At 37.8% G+C, this 21,793-nt stretch overlaps 1 protein-coding gene across 5 annotated transcripts in view; it reads right to left on the reverse strand.

The window, feature by feature from the left end:
- DENND1B (DENN domain containing 1B) overlaps positions 1-14,740 on the reverse strand; it is a 277,522-nt gene extending 262,782 nt beyond the window's left edge. For 2 of the 5 annotated variants that reach the window (XM_059147015.1, XM_059147012.1), the window contains exons 1-2: positions 14,670-14,740; positions 5,841-5,905 (exon numbers count right to left, since the gene is read on the reverse strand). In XM_059147015.1, coding sequence (XP_059002998.1) covers positions 5,841-5,905; positions 14,670-14,725 — 121 coding nt within the window. In that variant the 5' untranslated portion in view covers positions 14,726-14,740. Of the gene's footprint in view, positions 1-5,840; positions 5,906-8,030; positions 8,210-14,669 lie in introns of those variants that run through there. The other 3 variants (XM_059147017.1, XM_059147013.1, XM_059147014.1) reach the window with 2 other exon arrangements.
- Positions 14,741-21,793: the final 7,053 nt, after the last annotated feature.

Raw genomic sequence — 21,793 nt, forward strand, 5'->3', positions numbered from 1 at the left:
ATGGCTGCATGCTTAAAGTACCTCCAAAATGCCTATTGCTAATATTGTGTATATCCTTTAAAATGTATATTTTAAAAGGTAAATTATTGTCCTCTACTTTGTCAATCAAAAATAAAAATCAAGAGGAAAAGAAAAAGGGATATTATTTGCACATAAGAAAATCCCCCAAATGAGAGAATATTATCAAAAGAATATCAGGAACATATTATCCTGAAGGTCGATGAAACAAGAATGTTCCAAGGAAAAAACCTGAGCAAACTTGTGACACTGGGGCCACTCAGCAGACTCCAAGCCCCAGTCCAACAGCACACCACTGTGAAGAGGACAGCAGCAGACGCTCCACCCTCCACAGGCAACGATGGCAATCATCATTAAATATTAAGAAGTGACCTTGGATTAAAGCAGCAAAACTAAAGCACATATGAACAAATAAAAGCACTTAATGAGACAAGTCATAATCAAACTACTGAAATATAAACTCCGCAGCATTCCTATCAAAATGTTAATCAACAAATACTGGACATTGACATTTGATTTGCTTCTTAGACTTGCAGGCGGCTATGTCAGGGAGCACATAATGTTCCAAAGCCAAATACAAAAGTTCAGCTATTCTTAACTATCTTCTTTATAAAGCCTAAATGACATATCTCAAAGGTATGGTTCTAAAGAACAACATTAAGTTTTGTTCCAGGTTAGCAAGGATGAGAAAATGAAAGTTTCATTTTCTTCAACAATCTATGATATCAAACTAATACTTTCAGTGGTGATAACTCCAATTCATCCACATGCATCTAGATTGAGAGGGACTCAGAGGGAGCTCTGCAAGAACACACAGCTAGAGCAAAAACATGGTAACCGCATTTGACTCACAGATTTTTCTTCCATGTTAGGCAATATGTAAAGTCTCCTAAACCACTTAATCATATGTATGATTCATCAATTCTACTTTCTAAACGTTGGGTTTTTTATTGGGTTTTTGCTATGTGTGGAGGGGTACAAATAGGTTTGAAGGTAGACTCTAAAACATATATATACAGCAACTGTCCCAATAAATCTTGTAATGTAAGAAGGCAGCAAGCAGAAGTGGGTCCTGAATGGGAAGAGTTTAAGCACAGACTATCCCTAAATAAACCCACTGGTCCAAGATACATATATGGTCGCTTATTTCTATTGTCCCTACTTTTGTCATACCAGCGCACACTTCAGATTACTTCTACAACAAACAGCTCTCAGTGAATTTATCTGATCGTTTATTTGACCAGTGGCTGGCACTATGCTAGGTCCAAGTTCTGATTTAAGAAAAAAGTAAGAGGCAGTTAAGCTATTAACCTAGCTAACGACCAGAAAGGTAGATAACTTGATACTGGGTTGAATGGGTTTATAAAAGTGGAAAGTCAGTAACAAAGGAGGATTTGTTTCGAAGAGAAATTCTTCCACCTAAAGAGACAGGAATAAAGAAAACAAGACCTAATAAAGATGTGTTGAAAACTACGAATAAAGAGCTAGGACGGTTAGAGCAAGGACTCAAACATGGAGACATAAATCCTAAACCCAAGGAGTAGCGAGTGCAGAAGGGGGATATCCTGAGCCAGCATCAATAATCATAAGGAAAAAGTTCAGTAATTGTTTTGTGTAGAATTACCCTTGATTCATTAATTTCAGAGAAGAAACTGCATTCTTGTTTAAAATTACATATACCCGTACCACATATGGTTTAAACTCTAATATTTCCTCCCATGGTAATAATGCAGCCTATATTGAGCTGATTCGAGGTCTCTACACAATGAGAGACAATAGAGCAGACTTTTTAGATTAAATCTATTAAAAAGCAGCAGATTAGGGGCACCTGGGTGGCTCAGTGGGTTAAGCCTCTGCCTTTGGCTCAGGTCATGATCCAGGGTCCTGGGATTGAGCCCTTCAGCGGGGAGCCTGCTTCCCTTCCTCTCTCTCTCTGCCTGCCTTTCTGCCTGCTTGTGATCTCTGTCTGTCAAATAAATAAATAAAATCTTAAAAAAGAAAAAACAAAACAGCAGATTAAAATACAGACTCTGGAGTCAGACTACTGTGGGCAAGTTTTCTCATTTCTCTGTGCTCAGTTTCTTCACATGCAAAATGAAGATAAACATTTCCCTTCCATAGGATGTCCGTGAGATTTAAAGTTAGTCCATGTATGACAGCTACAACTGAGCACAGTACAACCAGCATGACTACCACTTGAGGTAAGTCATAAACAAAATATAAAAAAGAAAGCTAGAGCGCCAAAGCCACTGCCTGAAAGAAAAACCTGAAGAGAAAGCATCGTCAACGTTGTATTGAGGACGGGTGACTTCTGAGTTCCCTGAAGTCCTGCACCACTTCAGGGAATGAAGGGACGGTGTGTTAACAATAACTTCTGCTGTTAAAACTGAGGAGAGGCCATCACTACTAGCTCTACGCCGCTGACTGCTGGGAAGCATGAAAGACAGCGAAGAGTGACAACAGCAATTCCCTCGGAAATCTACCAGGGAGAGTATTAAGATCCAAATTTTGGCATTTCACTCTAGGATAGTTGCAGCAGAAGTTATTAGGGAAGTTGTCCCACCAGGGAGACATCCGTGAATATATGGGCCAACCAGTCTGGCAGACACCATCAGAACCCGCTCCGCTAACAAAAGGGAATACGATAGGGAAACACAACCAACCACGCTCATGGCAATTTTTTCAGTTCCTGAGGCCCTCCATATGAAACTACTTCCCAGTGTTCTAAAATGTGTTGTTTTAAAAAAACCAATGTACTGTCTTTGAAACAAGTCCAAATAAGTAATAGATCAAATGAAGATCACCTTTTACCAGAGCTAGCTATATTGTTAAATTTCAAAAATTAATATCATTTCAAAACACCAAGTAAGACTTATGTAAATAATAATTTGTCTCTGGAGATATTTAAGAAGTAAACTACACAAAATAAATGAATTTAGAACCTCTCTATTAGAAAATGAACAAGAGAAACGTGCCAAATATCTTAATGCAATATCACCAATCTCAGCATAAACCAAATTTATCCTGAGCATGGTGTCTTCTATTGGATCAAACAGATAGTCTTCAAAAAATAAACCAGCGGGGCCCCTGGGTGGCTCAGTCAATTAAGTGTCTGCCTTGGGATCAGGTCACAATCTCAAGGTCCTGAGATCAAGCCCTCTCCCTCTGCCCCCTTCACCCCAGCTCATGTGCACTCTCTCTCTGTCAAATAAATAAAATCTTAAAAAAAATAAAAAATAAACCAATATTCTAAGAAATGCAGAGAACATTTTAATTGATTTCCTAATGCCTATTCCTTGCCAGTTGTTTAATAATAATCTGTCATAATAATCTCGCCATTCACCCATCTACCACTACCCCACCAATGATTATTTTAGGAATGTGAAGTTCATGCCAACTTTGGCCACTGGGATCCAATGTTCTGGAAGATTCGGGGGAAAGAAATTTTCTGGATTTAAGCAGTGTGCCATGAAAAGCCACTGTCTCTCACCCCAAGGTCATTAAAGAGAAAGCAGAGTTCTAACTTCTCTTGACCACTATCCCATAACCACAGGAATCTAAATCTTCCAATGATACCAATTACTATGAGTGGCAGAGCTGAGGTGCAGAAAGAACCTGGATCTTTGATGATTTGCTTCTAAACTTCCTCTTATATAAACTACTAAGTTCCCTCATTACTTAAATTGGTTTTATATTTGTACCCCAAAACAAAACATTTTGTTTTCCAGGTCTATTACTATATAAAAACGTCACCCATATTCATGCGAATGTTAGCAAAAACAAAAAACAAAAAACTATCCTACTTTAAACAAATGGATACACATATCAGGTTTGTAATAAATAAATAGGTTTTACTGACAGTTAAATAGGAATATTCAGTAACTCTCTTTAATAATTTCTAGACTATTTCCCTTTAATATTTATCAATAAAGTAGAAAATTAATAAAAACATTTAGAAACATTAAAGTCTCCTTTTGAAGCTCAAAAAGGCATAATTTTTTAGACTCTAAAATATTAGCCATATTTATACTATTTAAGTCATAACTAAAAGAAGAAAAGTTGTTAATGCTTTTCATACAGTTGACTTTAGCTTTACTAAAAATCTTTCAAATTTGCTGCCTGTGAGTCATATTAATGGAATACATGGGTAGGATGGATTAATTGCAACCTATAAGGAGGCTGAAGTGTTTATTTTAACCATTTGTCTTATTTCCAACTTCACTGTGCTGGATCAACTATTAAAATACACAAGAAGATATTTCTAATGAGTAGTCATTTAAACAATAATAACAGCAAAAAGGCAAAAAAGAAATAAAAGAAGGGCACAAGAAGAAGATAAAAACTGGAATAACTGGTTCCTAAGGGCCAAGGGAGGAAGGAAGGAGTAAAACACTCACAAGTCTTTATGGAAAGGTCACAACAATCTGACACATGCACAGATCAGGTGTTATGTAAGGTAGATTGATCCTTGTATCAAAATCACTTTAGCATGCATTTAAAATTACAAAAAAATCGTATTTTCTAAAGTAATTTAGCCTATTTTACAAACACATTGGGTGAGTATTAATTCACCCACCTTCGCTAACATTATGGTGGTATAAGTTATTCTGAAGACTTATTCACCATAAATACACTAAAGAATAGATTTAAATTCGAGCTGAAAAAAAAAAACATGTATCAATTTGAGTCTTTAAAGAAAACTTGGTTGTGCCTGGAAAGAATGTAAACAGACCAACTTTAATACATATAGGACAACAAAAGATAACCTTTTTAATTGGAAAAAGCTCCCTACAACCTAGGATCAGTCCCTGCCTGGGGACAAACCTGATCATAGCTACAGTTCAAACAGGCCAAAAATACAGCAGGCAGGGCCAGTGGAGTCAGGAACATGTATGACTTCCTACCTAAAATTAGCCATGCCCACTTCACCACAAGCTGGGTTGGGCTTCTCTATTTTAAGGTGTGCAGCTCCAAATTGCTTAAGAGCATATAATTGCTGGTCTGTTTCTGGAGCTGAGTGTCAGCAGACTTTCCACCAAGTCTTTAGAATGGACAACTCGTCTCTACGAAATCCCACACTTAATCACCATGTTATCTAGCATCTAAGTACACTGCAAGTGAAATCACACACTGGAAAACATTACACACAAGGACACATCAAAAAATAAATAAATAAATAAACAAGAGACAGCCCTTATTCCTTTCCACCACACCACCCCTTGATGCATACATATTGTATATGACAAAAGTGGAGGGGAAACTGACAAAAGTGTTCTTGTCTTTTCAGGAAATTATATAGAGCTGGCAGGTGAAACCCTTCCAAATGATGGCACACCATTATTTACCTCTCTCTGAAAGTGCTTTGCTACTGGAGTAAATCCAAAAGAAGGGGCTACTCAGTCTGCATTCTGCATTCTGGAAACATTAGAGGGAACTGGTGTGGCTTCCATGTACTGGCAAGAGATTTTCACTAATGTTTAAAAAAGGAGCTAAGTTTTCAAAGACAAATGAAAGAAAATGAAAAGGTGTGCCCTACTACCAAAACTAATGATCACTCTATCAACAAATGATAAAGCTGAGTTCTAAGTTATATGGCCCTAATGTACACATGAAGTTTAAGTTGCACAGATGACATTCATGGTTTCTACAATCTCATGGCAAAAACCTAGCACCTATTTTATTAACAGTACCGTCAGACAATAGATGCAGAATATACATTTAGTACCATTATTATCCTGATACTATCATGTTCTAGCCATCTACAACACTAACACTTGTTTTGATAGATTCAGTTATTTTAAGAATAAACAAAACACACATACCTTCATTTTCAGAGGCATGACATTTCACTTTCAATACCAAGTCAAAGGTTCTTTCTGGATTTTCCCTAAAAGAAAAAGAATTTTGTTTTATTTATTTCCTATGACAAAAAAGGATCTCTGCAGAGTATATGTCTTCTTAACTCAAAAAACTGATCATCTTTTTGTTGTAATGTATTCTATGTAACTATACAAGCACAATGTAGAAAATAACAGGTTTTTTTCCCCAGTTCAGTAATGTAAGAGGCTTAGGAGTTCTGAGACCTGGGCCAAACATTTAACCTCTGAGCCTGATTTCTCGTCTATAAAGTGCCTCCTCACTCACATCAAAGAATAGTTCTGAGGATTGTAAATCAACAAATTTATGTGGAAGTACTTTATAAAATATTAAGTGCTATATAATTGTAAAGCATTGACTTTACCTTACTGAATCAAAATTTGAAAGCCAGTATGCTCCTAAATATTTCTACCTTTTCCTTCGAACAAAGCTGGCCAGCAGGTTCTCAGACTTCCTCCCCCTGCCCCAGGCTTTTTTTTTAAAGGACCTGCAGTATAAATGTAAATGATGAATACCTGGTTCCACCTGCCACGTTCTAGACCACCATAAAACAGCTATAATGCTCCTAAATTTGACACTTTGCATATGCTTCTCTTGAAATAAAGTAGCGCACTGTACATAAACTCTAAGGCTAACACCACCACCAACAACAAACACCAACAAAAACCTGGTTTTACATCTATTTAGAGTAATTAGAAATAGACATCTACCTTAATATTTTATTTTCCCACTAGGAACTGTAAGATTGCTTTGCTTCATTCAGAAGTTATCCACTTCTTTGTTAACTTCTCACACATTCAACCAATTCATTGGTTTAATTTCAAAAAGCAAACTGAAATCTACTGAGACACATTTTCTTTAACCGTTCTGTTTTAATCTTTCTGCTAGAAGATAAGAGATGAAGCAAAATCTGATACCACAGTGCCCACATGACCAAAGTGTTAATCTATCTGTTATTCCTGTAAAGGAGAACTTAGGTCTTTGTACATTAGCTGTTTTAAATATGCACTTCCTTTAATAAAGTAATGCCAGTTTTGGCTTCCAAATAAACATTCATTTTTCTAAATTTATTACAAGAATTTAGAATCACAGGAAGTGACAAGCTATATAAATTAATTTGCAAATATACAGTTCCTCAGCCCACCCACTATTAATTTGTTTCGATGGAAATAATATGCATTTAGTTGACCTCCTCCCTCATAGTCCAATTAATGTCAAAATGTATACTTTTTAAAACACTTACGCATCCCCACCATGTCAAACCCAGAAGAAAATAATTATAAATCACGTAATTTTCCCATTTTCCTAATATTTTTTTAGAATCTCTTAGGTGTAAAACTTAAATAGTGATTCAATTATACTGTGAAATTTTACAAACCTTTCACACTAATACTAATATATGTAGTATTCATTATTTTAAATGGGGGGGGTGGCGGTGTGAACAGGGAGTAGGGGAAGAAGAAATTCTTTGCAGAGTAAGTTTCAGGAAAAAATAAATAAATAAACATAAACCTAATACCTCTAAGACCCAAAACAAAATCACCATACTTACTCAAATTGTTTTTTTACATAATTAATCTCCCGATGCAAAATATCCACTGATGCAGACACAAATACACTATCTAATTGGGATACCATTTTGCAAGCACCATACATATACCCAGTGCCTATGTAAACACCTATGAGGGGCCAATTTAATTTTATAAGAAAAATTGTTAGAAAACATCTGGAAACTGATAACCATGCTTAAAAATGAAATGGTTATTTTCACGTTAGGGAAATACCGTAAATAATAACCGCTTAACCTCAGCGCTGACGCCCTCCCGGACAGCAGCAAGACACAGACAACCGACAGTCACGTCTGCCACACTCCGGGAGGAACAAGAAACCCACAGCGGGTGGTGGCAGGAGCCGCCAGGCCTCCCCCACTACCTAGAGATGCGGGCGTCGCCGCCGGTCCCCGAGGAGCGGCGCCCACCCCGCCGGGCCGGGGACGCGGGGCCGGGCAGGCTTTGCGGCCTAGCGCTGTCCCGCCAGCCGGCCGCGCACGGGGGGCCGGGCCAAAGTCGCCGTCTGGGGGGCCGGCCGCCGCGGGACGCCACCCCCCTTCCCGCGCGCCCACGACCCCCACTCACTTGGTCCTGCAGTCCATGGTTACATGTCGGTGTGGGGCTGTCCGTCCCGCCCCCGCGCCGGCCCGAGAGCCCACTGTCCCGCGCCGGGAGGGTCGCGCCGCCCCCGCCCACGCCGGCCGCCCCGCGGGGAAGGAGGCTACTCACAACGCCGGCGGTGGCGGCGGGCCCATGTCGGCGGCGCCCCCGGCGCTTCCCCGCCTCCCACCCCACCCCCCAGAGCCTTTTTGTGACAGCAGCAGCAACAGCGGAGGCGCGGCCGCCGCCGCTCGCCGGCCGCCGCGCCTCCGAAGCTGGGGCCTCTCAGCTCCTGCGACCGGGGCCGCCCGCAGCGGCTCCTGCACCTTCTGCAAACCAGGAAGTCGCCGGGAGGGGGGAAGGGGCGCGCGGGGGCGCGCCCGGCGGCCTCACCTGGGCCGCGCGGCCCGCGGGCCGTAGCCTGAGGAGGAGACTGGGCGGGGTCCCAGCGCCCAGAGTGCCCAGAGGGTCGAGGGGAGCGCAAGTGTCGGCCCGAATGGCCCACGAACCGCTTTGTAACTGAGCCAGAAACGCAAGGTGCCCCCTGTGTCCTCAGTCCTGGACCAGTCGACTTCCTTTCTGGGTCCATTCCAGGCTCCAGGGCTACAACCCACCCAGGAAGCAAAGTAATTAAAAATAGTACCTCGATTTGCAGTTCTCCACACCATATATGCACACGGAATTGGATCACCCATTAATAGGTATTGTTTGCTAGAACCTTCGTCGTTTGGGGGGTGTTTAATTTCGCTTCAGACTGCACTTTGGAGCTCAAGTTGATGCTCCTGGCTCCTGCCTCACTCCAGCTGCGGCCTGCTTACTGCTCTCTGAAATCCAGAGCTGCCCCCCTCCTGATTCAGGAATGTTCAGACATGTGCACCTGCTAAATAGCCTTGTCTGGTAGCAAAATGGTAGTGCTCCATTTGCCTGCACATATGGAAGCCAGACGCTCTTAGACCACAGGACCGCAGCACGCCGAAGACGGACTTGGGACACGTTCTCCACGCGGCAGGCCTAGTAGAACAGCAGTCTAGGGGCTCTGGGAGGGCACAGCTGAGGGTGACAGAGGCCAAAATAAAAAGCTCAAATTTACAGGGCACTAAAGTACCTGTTAAGCAGGTTATGTGTATTGTCACAGTATTTACCATAACTCTATGTGATAGATACTTGCGTCAGCATTTTATAGATGAGGAAACAGGCCAAGCTAATCCAGTAGGTGCTAGCAAAGCTAGATTTGAGAACAGGTCTACTTGATGCTGATCGTTAACTTCTGCCATGTACTGTCTCATCGTGGTCTGCTGCCTTATATCTAGGATCTACCGAGAAAAGACGTAAAAAAAAGTCTTACGGTGCACATTTAAAAGATAGTCCAGGACTGGACGATAGCACAGAGATCTTCTGGAGAAGACTTCTCCTGCTAACGTTAGCATCCTTGACACATGGCCCCAGTGTTTTTCATCCATATAGAGGCTGCTTCAGACTTTATTCATGCAAAAGGAAAGATGATGAGAGGAAACCAAATATGGTATGAATAGAGTATGAGTCATGAGACCTGAAAGTCATACAAGGGAGTCTTGGGAATTAAATAAAGATTTCAGAAGCAAACACCTAACATTAAAATCAGTTATGCAGATCTGAAATGTTCTCGCCAAAGGTAGATGCTACTTGGTCAACAAAATGAAATCTATTTCGTAGACACAGACCTGATAATCAAAAATAAGGTCAGGACAGAATAGGGAAACAAAAATATTAGATTTAAGCATGATGTGCTATCATAGCTCGACTTGGGGTGAGACACTTCAGTTTCTCAGTTCCTACATTTCTTAAATGGGAATTATTACTTGTATATCACATGAGCAATGTGATATTCAAGTTTAAAAGTACTACACACTGGTGTGCTCTTTTAAGAAATTGTTCTGTGGATTTCAGTTTCACAATTAGGCAGTCTGTACCACATAATTTTTTTTTCCCAAATGAAGCTTCTTCCCACCTAAGTACTTAACATAGTACAAAGCCTTGAAAAAAATTCTGTAAAAAAAACCACTTCTGCTCCAAGTGTTACTAAATTTTTCAAACTTCTCCTTTCATTATAATTAATTCTTTTCCCAAGAAAAGGAAACTTACCTGGGATGCCTACATCAGGAATATTTGTTAGTGGTAAAGAAATATTAATACAATTGTTTTCCCTATCCATTTGTTGTCATACCTCTGCATAATAGAAAATGTTATTTTTAAAAATTTATCTTAAGTATATAAAGGGAAAACACTGCATATGCACACATAAACCAAATCTCTTTAAACCAGCTCTTAGGCTAACCATGATGAGGAGATATATTTATCTATTCTGAAATTACTGAAGTCAAAGAGATAGGAAAACAGACACAATTTGAATGATTTATTAAAAATTACTTAAAAAGGACATTTTTGTACACTTATATTGGTGATATGTTTAATGAAGCCAGTAGTATAATTTTAGCAATGCTTATTTCATATGGAACTTCTAATATGACTGATTGAGAAGTGTGCAAAGGGCAAGGCTTCAAGTTGGTATTATATCTTTACAAGATCATATTTCAGCAATAATATTTCCTACTTGACTATTGATACTAACATTTCTCGGGACCACAGTAGTCAAAGAGCGTAGCCTATGTTCTCGCCAAAAAACACAGAACCATATGCCAAAGAACTATAAACTGTTAGTCTTTTTCAGTGTTTTAAACTCATTTTAAATTGTTGACATGTGTTTATAAAGAGTGTATGTTCAGCAGGTCTTGGGCAAGGTGTTCTAAAAAATGTCCTTGATCAGAAATTGCCTATAGCTTGCTTGCCCCAAATTGCAATTCTCAGCTATTCCCAAATAAACACATTTTTGTTGGAAAAATAAGTGACAGTTTTATTTTTAAGGTTAACATTACTTTGGTGATCAGAAGTGGGATCTAGAGAAGACCCTCAGCAGGTCTGAGGCTGGTGAGAAAATAGATGCCACAGAGTCAACTGGGCCCATTGCTTTCTTGCCAACCCTGGAGTTTGAGGGTAAGTTTTTTCCTGGATTTAGAGCTCTGCTTTCTTTGTGTTTGAGCTCTCCAGGCTTTATTCAGGTTCTATTTTTAAGGCCTCTCCTTTCTGAGAGTACTTGTTTGTTTTTTGGTCTGACTCCTTTTCAGAAGCAGATTGTTTTTAGTGGAACTGTGCCTGTTGGAAGTGTGTTGACCTTCAACTCCAATTCCTTTTCAGAACCAGACTCTTCCTGGTGGAACTGTGATGGCCTTCAGTTTGAGTCTTTCTGGAACTAGAATATTCTTATTGAAACTCTGCTGTTTAGGAATTTTTCTCATCCCACTCATCAAATTGCTTTGAGAGTAGTGGGTCTTCCCACTACTGGGACTCTAGTGGTTTTAGTTTTAAAAACTATGGGACCTCTCCAGTGCATTTCTAAACTAAATGGATCAACTTAACCAAAAGTAATTTAAAACTTCAGTGGCCATGATGGGGAACTTCAATTTCCCCAAACTTACTTGTTTTTCTTTAAATTAGAAAGCTGCATCTCCTAAGAAAAATAGGAGAACAAACAAAAGGCCTTGATCAAGTATTATGATTGTTATTGATGTTTTCTATTACTATGATTATGTTATTGATATCTTCTATTACTGAATTTGCATCTGCTTAACAATTCCTTCATGGGAGAGATGACTTAAAATTTCTTAATGTGATGACAAATTTGTCAATCTCATAGTTCTGTCTATTTTTGCTTTATGTGGTTGGGACCTGTGTTGTTATATTCACAGAGGTTTATAATTATTTTATTTGCCTGGCAAATTTTTCATTATGTTGTGACTTTCTTTGATTCTAGTAATGCTTTTGCATTAGCATGTAAATGGCTTTCCTCTGATTATATTTGTCTAGTATTGGTATAACTCTTTCCACTCTATTACATTAAAATTTTCTAAATCATTACATTTCAGATTATCTAATTAGTGTTCATTTTGACTTTTAGTCTGGTCTAATAATCTTTGACTCAGATCAAACATTTAGACATTGCATGTTTTATAATTGCTGATATATTTCAGTTTATTTCTGCCTTCTAATGTTGTGCTCTCCATTTGTTTTCTTCTGATCTATGTTTGTTTTTTTTCTTTCACCATTGCCTTCTTTAGGATTATTGACAGTTTGTCTTTATGTTGCCACTTCTCCTAGATTTAGTTTGGAAGTTATATACTCTATTCCTATTTATTTAGTGGTTATCCTAGGAATTTTAACAGGCAAATTTTAATTGATTAAATTCATAATTTATCAATTCATCAGCCTTCTCTCAGGCAGCACAAAAAGCTTTAAAACCCTTTAAAATTAACTTTCATCAGTCCTGGAAAATTCTGAACTCCATTCTTTCTCCCTTTTCCTTCTGGGACTCTTACTATACACACATTCTCATTTACACTCTATGTCTCTTAACATTTCTTTCATAGGTTTTTCTTGTTTGTTTGTTTGTTTGTTTTTCCAATCTTTTGAGGCTGACTTCTGGATAATTTTGCAGATATCTTTGTTTCATTACTTCTTTCTCTAGCTGTTAAATCTTCTGTTAAAGATATCCATTTAGGTTTTAATGTGTATTATTTTCATTTCTAAAGCTCTGTTTGGTTATTTTAAATCTACTTTCTCTTCATTCATATTTTAAGTATCTCCTTAATTTCTTAAGATATATCTAACATACATATTTTCAGTCTTTTTTCTGATAATTCCAATATCTGAAGCAATTGTGAGTCTGATTCTACTATCTGACTTTCTTCTGCTGGTTTTTCTGTATAGTCTCTTGTTTTTTTTCTGTTTGGTGACTACTTTTTATGTTACCTGATCCTTGGAGTTTTATATGTGGAGATGAAGTGAGATCTGAAAAGAGGAGTTTTCTCTAAAGAATATTCATTTACTGTTGGTAGATGTCTGGGGGGTGTCACTACCCAGTCAGGGCCCTTTCATACTAAGTTCTTAACTGGAAATTTCTCAAACCACTCACGTGAGAGCTGACTTATAGTTATGAATCCTTGAAGATTCTGTCTCTTCATGTCCAGTTCTGCTCCAGTGTTTTGACACAATTGGTTTTGGTTGAATCCCTTTGGTTGAATTCCCTTTGGAAGTTCAATCCTATTGAACTTCCTGCATTAGGAAGGTCCTCAAGCCCCATGAAGCTATAATAGCAGGTGCCCAGCTCATCTAGCATAACCAATACCCTCAAGATGAACAGTGGCTCTGATGGCTACTTTTATTTATTCCCAACCTGTACCCCCCACACACCCCACCACCAAATATTCCTTATTTCCTTGACTACTCTTGAATGCATTTAGTAATTTTTAGAGTATTTAATTCTAAATTTTTAATTATTGTCAGTAGAAGTTTTGATAAGATATCACAATTGCCTAGTTTTCAATATGCTATCATTTTAAAGGTACTAGTAAGAACTTTTTTTCTACCTAATAATCTCCAACTTGTTTAAGACATACCCAAATAGTCCCTGAATAGTATATTTTTATGTACTAATGGTGTGGGGGGAATCTAAGTTCAATGCCTTTAGTGAGATACATATCCTTCCCAATGTACTGGGATAACCATAAAGGTAACTCCTGGTCCGCTAACCCTCATCTGTTTGTACAATATATCCGTGTGGAAATTTGCCTTAGACATAAATGAAGAGTCACTAATACCCAGGAGTGCCTGCCCTGATAACTCCTTCTCTTTATGGAGTGTAGAAAGAGAAACAATATTGTAAACTCTAGAATGGTATTTTTTATATAATACTGTTAGTAATTCTTCAGCTTCACTAAAATTTACCGAGACTCATGGGCTGTGAGCCTCACCATTTATATCAAAGTTTTGAGTTCCAAACAATTAACTTAGAAATAAACTTTTGGACATATTCCCTCATGAGTTACAGTCAGTGTATATCCAAGTCAGACATTTCATAGAATCTAACTCTGTATTGTCTCCTATTAATGTTATTGGGTGAAATTTATTAATAGTACATATAGATAGATAGATATCACCTTTATGTGAAGTAATAAGTCAAATTTTCTTGAAGTACTTAGAAGGCAATCTTGAAAATATTTTAACAGTAACTGCCTTTTAGTGTCAACTGAGGAAGAGTTGTTAAGAACATTCTCCAAAAATATTGTTCTTTTTATACTTAACAGCAACATTATGAATTTGAATCTGCAGATGAAATTCTACTTCAAAATGGCACTTGAAGTACTTTTCAATAGAGAGATAGTAGAAGAGAATATTTGGGAATAATACCTTTCTAGAAAGTATGCTTCTCCTGTTTCTGTCACAACTCATGGCCTATGAAGTTAGCATTCAGTGTTAATTTGAAAGCTAATGCTAAAAAAAAAAAAAAAAAAAAAAAGTGTCTTCCAGTTTTGGAGACAAAAAAGACTCAGATTATTCTTAGCATCTTTATTAGCAAATCTGAACATATCCAAATATTTATAAAATTCAAGTAGGAAATGATAATAATGTTTCTTTTGCTGCTAAACTTTTAGTGGAAAAGGCAGTAAAATTCTCAAAAATATACAGCAAGATACTCTCTTTCACCTGTGTTTCAGGTGATTTGCCCAAAATTATATAATCAAATTCTCTTACCTCTGACCAGCTTCTGCTAGTTCATCTTTATCTTTATCTTGACATCTGCCAGACATTGGAAAACTTTAAATAATCTTTGGAGTTAAGAAAAAAAAATACTTGAAGTAGAGTATCACCAACGGACTGTAATCAGAGGTGACAAATATTCTTCATGGACTGTTTGAGGAGCCTCACTTGGGTTACAAGAAACAGAGTAATGTTTTTGTAACCCTGTGGCAACGCCTGGGAAAGAATCTCCTAGCCCCACCCACCAGACATTCCACATAAATAAAAACATCTTTACTATATGGCAATTCCACTCACACCCATTTAATAGTGTCAAGAGAATGTGTAATCACATCCAGTGAGCCACAACATTAGAATTTACTGGAAGGAAGCATATAAAGGCATCTTACATGACATTGATAGTCCAACAAAATCAATAACCCCTATAAGTAACCCTAATCTTAATATAAATTGAGAAATGATCAAAACAAATTCCTATAAAAAGAAAAAAAACCACATTCTTGTATGCCAATTTCTACTTTCCTAAAATATAAGAAAATAACTAGGTAAATATTACAGGTACTTAAATCTAATTGGTTCTAGGGGGCGGGGAGGAGGTAAAAAACATTACATGCCAGCACAGAATTCAGGCAAATAACAGGTTAAAAGGCACAATTCCATAGCAGAATGATAAGCAGAGATTCAAAAGCAGAGGTCTAAATATTTGACCACCCCCCCCTTTTTTTTTTATTATTGCAAACAAGGTCAAGCTAAAAAATAAACAAGGACTGAGAGGTCTCCCAGCCTTCAGAAGTGTGGGATGTCATCTTATCTCTCTGCTGTTGTCTCTGATGTCAGGCCCAAGACATGGACAAGTATTTGCTAAGAAAACCTCCGCTTGTCATCTTTTCTGGGAAAGAAGGAGCAGCAGAATGAAACTGATAAAGACTTCTTAGTGTGTTGGGAATTTGCTTGCTTTGTAAGAAGGCCTCAGTCTTACTTGTGTATTTTTCATTCAGTATGCACAAATGCAATTAGTGTCCTCTGCCAACCAGGATAGCTGAACTTGGGTGGAGTGGGATGGAAGCATCTGGACCCATGACTAAGCCTGATAGTCTGCTTGTGACTTAATGGGACATCACCATGTGGACTGACCACTCTTTCTGTCTCCTATACAGCCACTCGTTGGGTCTTCCCTTTACTTCCCTTCAGGTTAAATTATGGATCAGGAACATATGACATAAGAATGTGCACTGTGGGGGCACCTGGGTGGCTCAGTGGGTTAAGCCTCTGCCTTTGGCTCAGGTCATGATCCCAGGGTCCTGGGATCGAGCCCCACATCAGGCTCTCTGCTCTGCAGGGAGCCTGCTTCCTCCTCTCTCTCTGCCTGCCTCTCTGCCTACTTGTGATCTCTGTCAGATAAATAAAGAAAAAATCTTAAAAAAAAAAAAAAAGAATGTGCACTGGGTATAGTAATTACAATGTGTTCTCACTGTGGTTACTTTTAAAAAACTACCAAATAGGAGCTACTAATTCCTACTCAGTGATGATATAAGACCATTGATCACCATGCAACCCATTTATTTCCTCATTTTTTTTCTTTAACACAAGCACGTTGCTCTTTTTCTTAAAATAAGCAGGTATGAATTCTTAAATAATATATGCACAAATTCATGGGGAGAGGCCTAATGTTAGAATTGGAGGGAAGGCTTTAAATCAAAAGACTTACTATTGAGTTAACTCAATTCGCTACAGTTTGCTACAACAAGCCAGCTGACAAAACTCCTTCCAGTTTGTGAAAGAGAAAAAAACGGCTTAACATTTGAGTCACTGCATCATTTCACACACAAAGATGTCATGTATGTACCAGAAAGACAAGCCTTACCACATTTGCATGTATCCTTTTATATTGTTGTGATTTTGCCAAGTGCTTTATGATCATTTTTTATTAGCTAGGGCTCTCAACAGTCATGTGAGGTATAGATTAGTAGGTAAAACAGGTACTATGCATGGTGAAGCAGGAAGTGAACTCTCTAGAGACATTTTATTCCAAGAATGCCTGTGTGGAAGAATGCACTTTCCCGTTTGCTGGAGGCACCAGGAAATAAAGTGGGTCTGCAAAATACTACTGAGCCATTTTAAAAAGCCATTTTCTTCACAAAGCGCATATATATCTCTTCTCTCTCTCTGCCTCTTTCTCACACTTTCGCTTGCGCTCTCACTCTTGCTCTCTCTCACTCACTCACTTGCTCAACAAAAGTAAGCAAGGTTCAGTTGGGTTTCTATTTCAATTCAAAAGTATTACCATATAACATCTCCCTCATCAACATCTTTACTGAAATTACAAGCTGTCTTAAATATTTCTGAAGTCATACATTTTATTTAAAAATCATTTGTACAAGTTGCAGGAAAAGCAAGAACACTTACACAAAAAACTGAAAGAGTTATATAAAACTAAAAGAAACTAAAAAACTGGTTGTTCCTTCCTCATTTTATAAACAATGAAAGCTAAAGTTGAAAGAAACTTTATTAATGTAATTAGTCCATAGACAAATTGTAACTCTGGGGAAAGACAGTCTGGAAATCGGATTTTCTGGTTCTCAAAGATGAAAAAGCAAAAGCAAAACGAAAGTATAATTTTCTATGAACATTCATAAAAATAGAAAGTAGGCCTTACATTATGATTCTTGGTATTTTATGTCATATATTTGTGAAATTAATCTCCATTTGACATAGAGTTTTTAACCTATTACATTAAAATCACATATTAGGAAAAAATTATATAGTAGGAACTTTTTTTTTCAATATTTTATTTATTTATTTGTCAGAGATCACAAGTAGGCAGAGAGGCAGGCAGAGAGAGAGAGAGAGGAGGAAGCAGGCTCCCCGCCGAGCAGAAAGACTCGATCCCAGGACCCTGGAATCACAACCCGAGCCAAAGGCAGAGGCTTTAACCCATTGAGCCACCCAGGAGCCCCTACAGTAGGAACTTTTTTAATGTTAGGTGAGGACCTAGAAAAAAAAAGAGGCCAATGAATGTAAACTGTCTACATAGTCAGGCTGCATGTTATAAGAAATGAATGCTGGAAATAGCCACCTGGGTAGATCTAAATTAGCAATTACATCATGATGGGTTCAATCACCCGCTCCTGAACCAGTGTTCAAATATTATCATCTATTGTGTGACTGTTGTGTCCATTCTGGCTCCAGGCTATGCTATCTTCTGCTGTATAGTTTCTTATTGTCCTGTCCAGATTTTCCCTCTTCCTTTCAATGAACAAAGCCTCCAAAAACACTGTCCTTTTGCTTCAAGCTTATACTTTTCCTGCATTTCTAGTAAACTCTGTGTCTTGGCTCCCAAACTTCCTCAGTTGGAGTACCTGATAATATTCTCTAGCTCGTCATAATAACTAGTACTCACTACTCTTTGGAGAGGTTCAGTTTCTTTGTTCAAGAATTCCTATCCGGAGGGAGAGAGAGGGAAAAAAAAAAAAAAAAAAAAAAGAATTCCTATCCTGTGAACCTTCACTATTACCATCAAATATTCAGAAAGACACTAAAGTTCTGGGGACATGTTTTCTGTCCATCTATAGTATAAATAGAGATGACTGACATACTGAGAGCCCAATGATAGGTTAAAATTTTCTGACTCAGGTTATCAGCTGCATTGTCTCCTCTGGGCTTGCTTTAATGATTCATTGCCTGAGAAGATCCTATGCAAAGTGAAAAATAAAGACCTATTATTTTGGTAATATGTACCAAAAAGTCTAAATACATAGCAAGAAAAAGCATCCATAAACTTAACAAAGAAAAGAAAAGAGCTTATTCTTGCACTAACCAGGAGGGTACTGAAATGTTCTCTGGTTTCCTCATATTCTGTGACACTGTTTCAAGGTTCTGTAGGAGGAATCTGGCAGTTTAATGAGGCCAGGACAGGTTCCATAGAATCACTGAAGTGACTTTTAAGAGCCTCCCCCCAAACACATCCTGAAACCAGACTTTGAGCCCTGTGACCATATGGGTAGAAGTCCCTTCACACTACTGGATGCACTTGGTTAGAAACAATTCCTCCAAGAAAGCCAGAGTAGATTAGAGCTTAGTTTCTGTTGACTTACTTTGTCCTACACTATCCAGTCAGACTTATGCCATGTGCTAATTAATGTATTAGGACCAAAGCTTCTTGGGCTGAGATTCTCCATGTTGTTTGTTTGGCAAGCATAGAATTAAGTTCAAGAGGTAAGCTTATAAATGCAATATTAATTGCTGCCAAAATTTAAGGCATTTTACAAAAGAGTCCAGTCATCAAAGGAAGAGAGCAGCAATAATTTCAACTTCACTATATCTCTGTCCCCACATTTTAGTGAGGGAATTCAAAGCATAAAAATAAAGTCATGAAATCTCAAGAAGTCTCTACAAGTTTAGTTATTCCCATGCACCTCAACACCACATTACACTGCATGGACCTCTTGAAATCCCTCTCAGGAAAGGCCATCATATAAATTCAATTTTATCTCCCAAACTTAATCACTCTGGAATCTAAATATATTTAAACCTGGTCCTTTTAGGCCCAAATTACTGGTGTCTCTAATTTCCCAGGATACCCAGAATGTATTAGCCAGAAAGTTTGAAAGGAAAGAGTAGGAAAGAGGAAGTATGTGATGTCATGAGGGAACAGGAGTGGAAGTTTGCAGTTAATAATATGTACATCACTATTCTTAGTGAGAACTTTCAAGCACATTGCAATGAGGTTTTGATTTTGATATACTTGTAGAGAAATGCACGGAATATCTCTTGTGATGCAAGTGCTTTATTCTATGGTTTATAGGTATTTAAATATTTTTCTCATGTCTTTTTTCTTCTCTTTTCATAAAGAAATATAATAAGAGTCAGTTTCAATTTACTACTATTCCCCAGTGTGGTTTTCAGTAATGCTCCATTTTAGTCCAAAAAATGTCACAAACTTATATGATAAGTTATGTAGTCTTCTTGAGTATAGTTGCCTATTTTTTGAGAACTGAGAAAGAAAAATAAGGAAAGAGGAAAAATATATACCAAGAGATTTAGAATATATTTTGAATATATTTTTCATTTAATCTTCATAATCACTAAGTGAGGCCAACTGTTTCTCCCTCTCTTATGGATTAGACTCAGAAGGATAACTTTCCCAAAGATATATAAGTAAACTTTAAACCCAAGTCTCTTCTTAAGCCATCAAAGCGTAGGATTTTACTAGGTGAAATCAGAGTTAGAATAAATAAGCCAGTCAGATAGCAGCAAAAATTAAGAAATAAATTACTTACATTCCTAAAAACTAACCAGCATTCTATTAACTGTCCTGCCAAGGTGCCTGCTTATGTAGAGCCATGGGACTCCCAAATCATGCCAGCCACAGCTCTAGCCAGCCAGCAAAAGTCATCAAGTATATATAGTCTACATAAGGGACAACCATATACAAGACCATGTCTCCAAGTTTAGGAAAAGTAGCTGTTCCACCCAATCCATAGAAACAAGCACAGAAAGTCAAGCAAAATGGGGAGACAAAGGAATATGCTTCAAAAGAAAGAACAAGACAAAACATCAGAAAAAGAACTAAATGAAACAAAAATAACCAATATGCCTGACAAAGAGTTTAAAGTAATGATCATAATGCTCACCAAGCTGGAGAGAAGAGTGGAAGAACTCAGTGAGACCTTCAATAAAGAGATATATAAAAAAGAAAACAATAACTGAAATTTTAAAAATATGTCAGAGGGAATAAACAGATTAGCAAATGCAGAAGAACAGATTAGAGATCTGGAAGACAAGGTAAACAATAAAAAGAAATAAAAATTAAAAGCCAAACAATAAAAAGAAAAGAATGTTTAAAACTGTGGAAAGGTTAAGGGCTTTCTTAGACAACATCAAGTGAACAAACATTGGTATTATAGGGATTCCAGAAGAAGAGGAGGAGGAGGAGGAAGAAGAAGAAGAAGAAGAAGACGACGACGGAGGAGGAGAAAGAGGGTAGGAGGAGGAGGAGGAGGAGAAGGAAGGGAGGGGGAGGAGGAGAAGATGGAATGGAGAGGGAAACAAAGAGATAGAGAAAGAGGCAGAAAACTTTTTTGAAGAAATGATAGCTAAAACTTCCCTAACTTAGGAATGGAAATAGATACCCAGGTTCAAGAAGCACAGAATTTCAAACAAGTTGAATCCAAGGAGGTCTACACTATGATACATATTAAAATATCAAAGGCTAGGGGTGCCTGGGTGTTCAGTCATTTAAGCATCTAACTCTCGATTTTGGCTCAGGTCATTATCTCAGGGTCATGAGATCAAAACCTTCACATAAGATCAAAGCCTACATCTCAGCACTGTGCATAGAGCCTGCTTAAGATTCTCTCTCTACTTCTGCTCCACTGCCCCCAACTCTCTCTCTTGCTCTAATAAATAAATAAATAAATAAATAAAAATAAAACAAAATGTCAAAGGTTAAAGATAAAGAGAGAATTTTAAAAGCAGGAAGAGAGAGACAAATAGTTACCTACAATGGAAACCCTATAAGGCTGTCAGCTGATTTTTCAGTAGAAACTTTGCAGGCCAGAAAAGTGCTGAAAGGAAAAAACCTACAACCAAGAATAATTTACCCAGCAGGATTATCATTCAGATTTAAAGGAATGATAGAGTTTCTTAGACAAACAGAAGTTAAAGCAGTTTATCACGCCTAAACCAAACTTACAAAAAATGTTAATGGGACTTCTTTAAGTGGAAAAGAAATAGCCATAATTAGACATAAGGAATTATGAATAAAAAGATGTAAAATATGGCAAGATATTCATGAAATGTGGGGGAAGGAATAAGAAAATGAAAAGTTTTCTTTTAGAATGGTTTGAACGTGACTATCAAATTAATATACACCGCTATATATTTAGAATGTTATATATGAACCTCATGTCATGGTAACCACAAATCCAAAACTTACAATGGAATAATAAAAACAATGTAGTGCTTTACGATCAACGATCATAAAAGATCAACAGGACCAAAAAGTCAACCTACTGAGTGGGAGAAAATATTGCTAGTGATATATCTGATAAAAGGGGTTAGTATCCAAAATATTAAAAAAATGTATACAACTCAACACTAAAACAAACAAAAATAGA

The sequence above is a fragment of the Mustela lutreola genome, chromosome 14, assembly GCF_030435805.1.
Source record: "Mustela lutreola isolate mMusLut2 chromosome 14, mMusLut2.pri, whole genome shotgun sequence".
Classification (NCBI taxonomy): Eukaryota; Metazoa; Chordata; class Mammalia; order Carnivora; family Mustelidae; genus Mustela; species Mustela lutreola.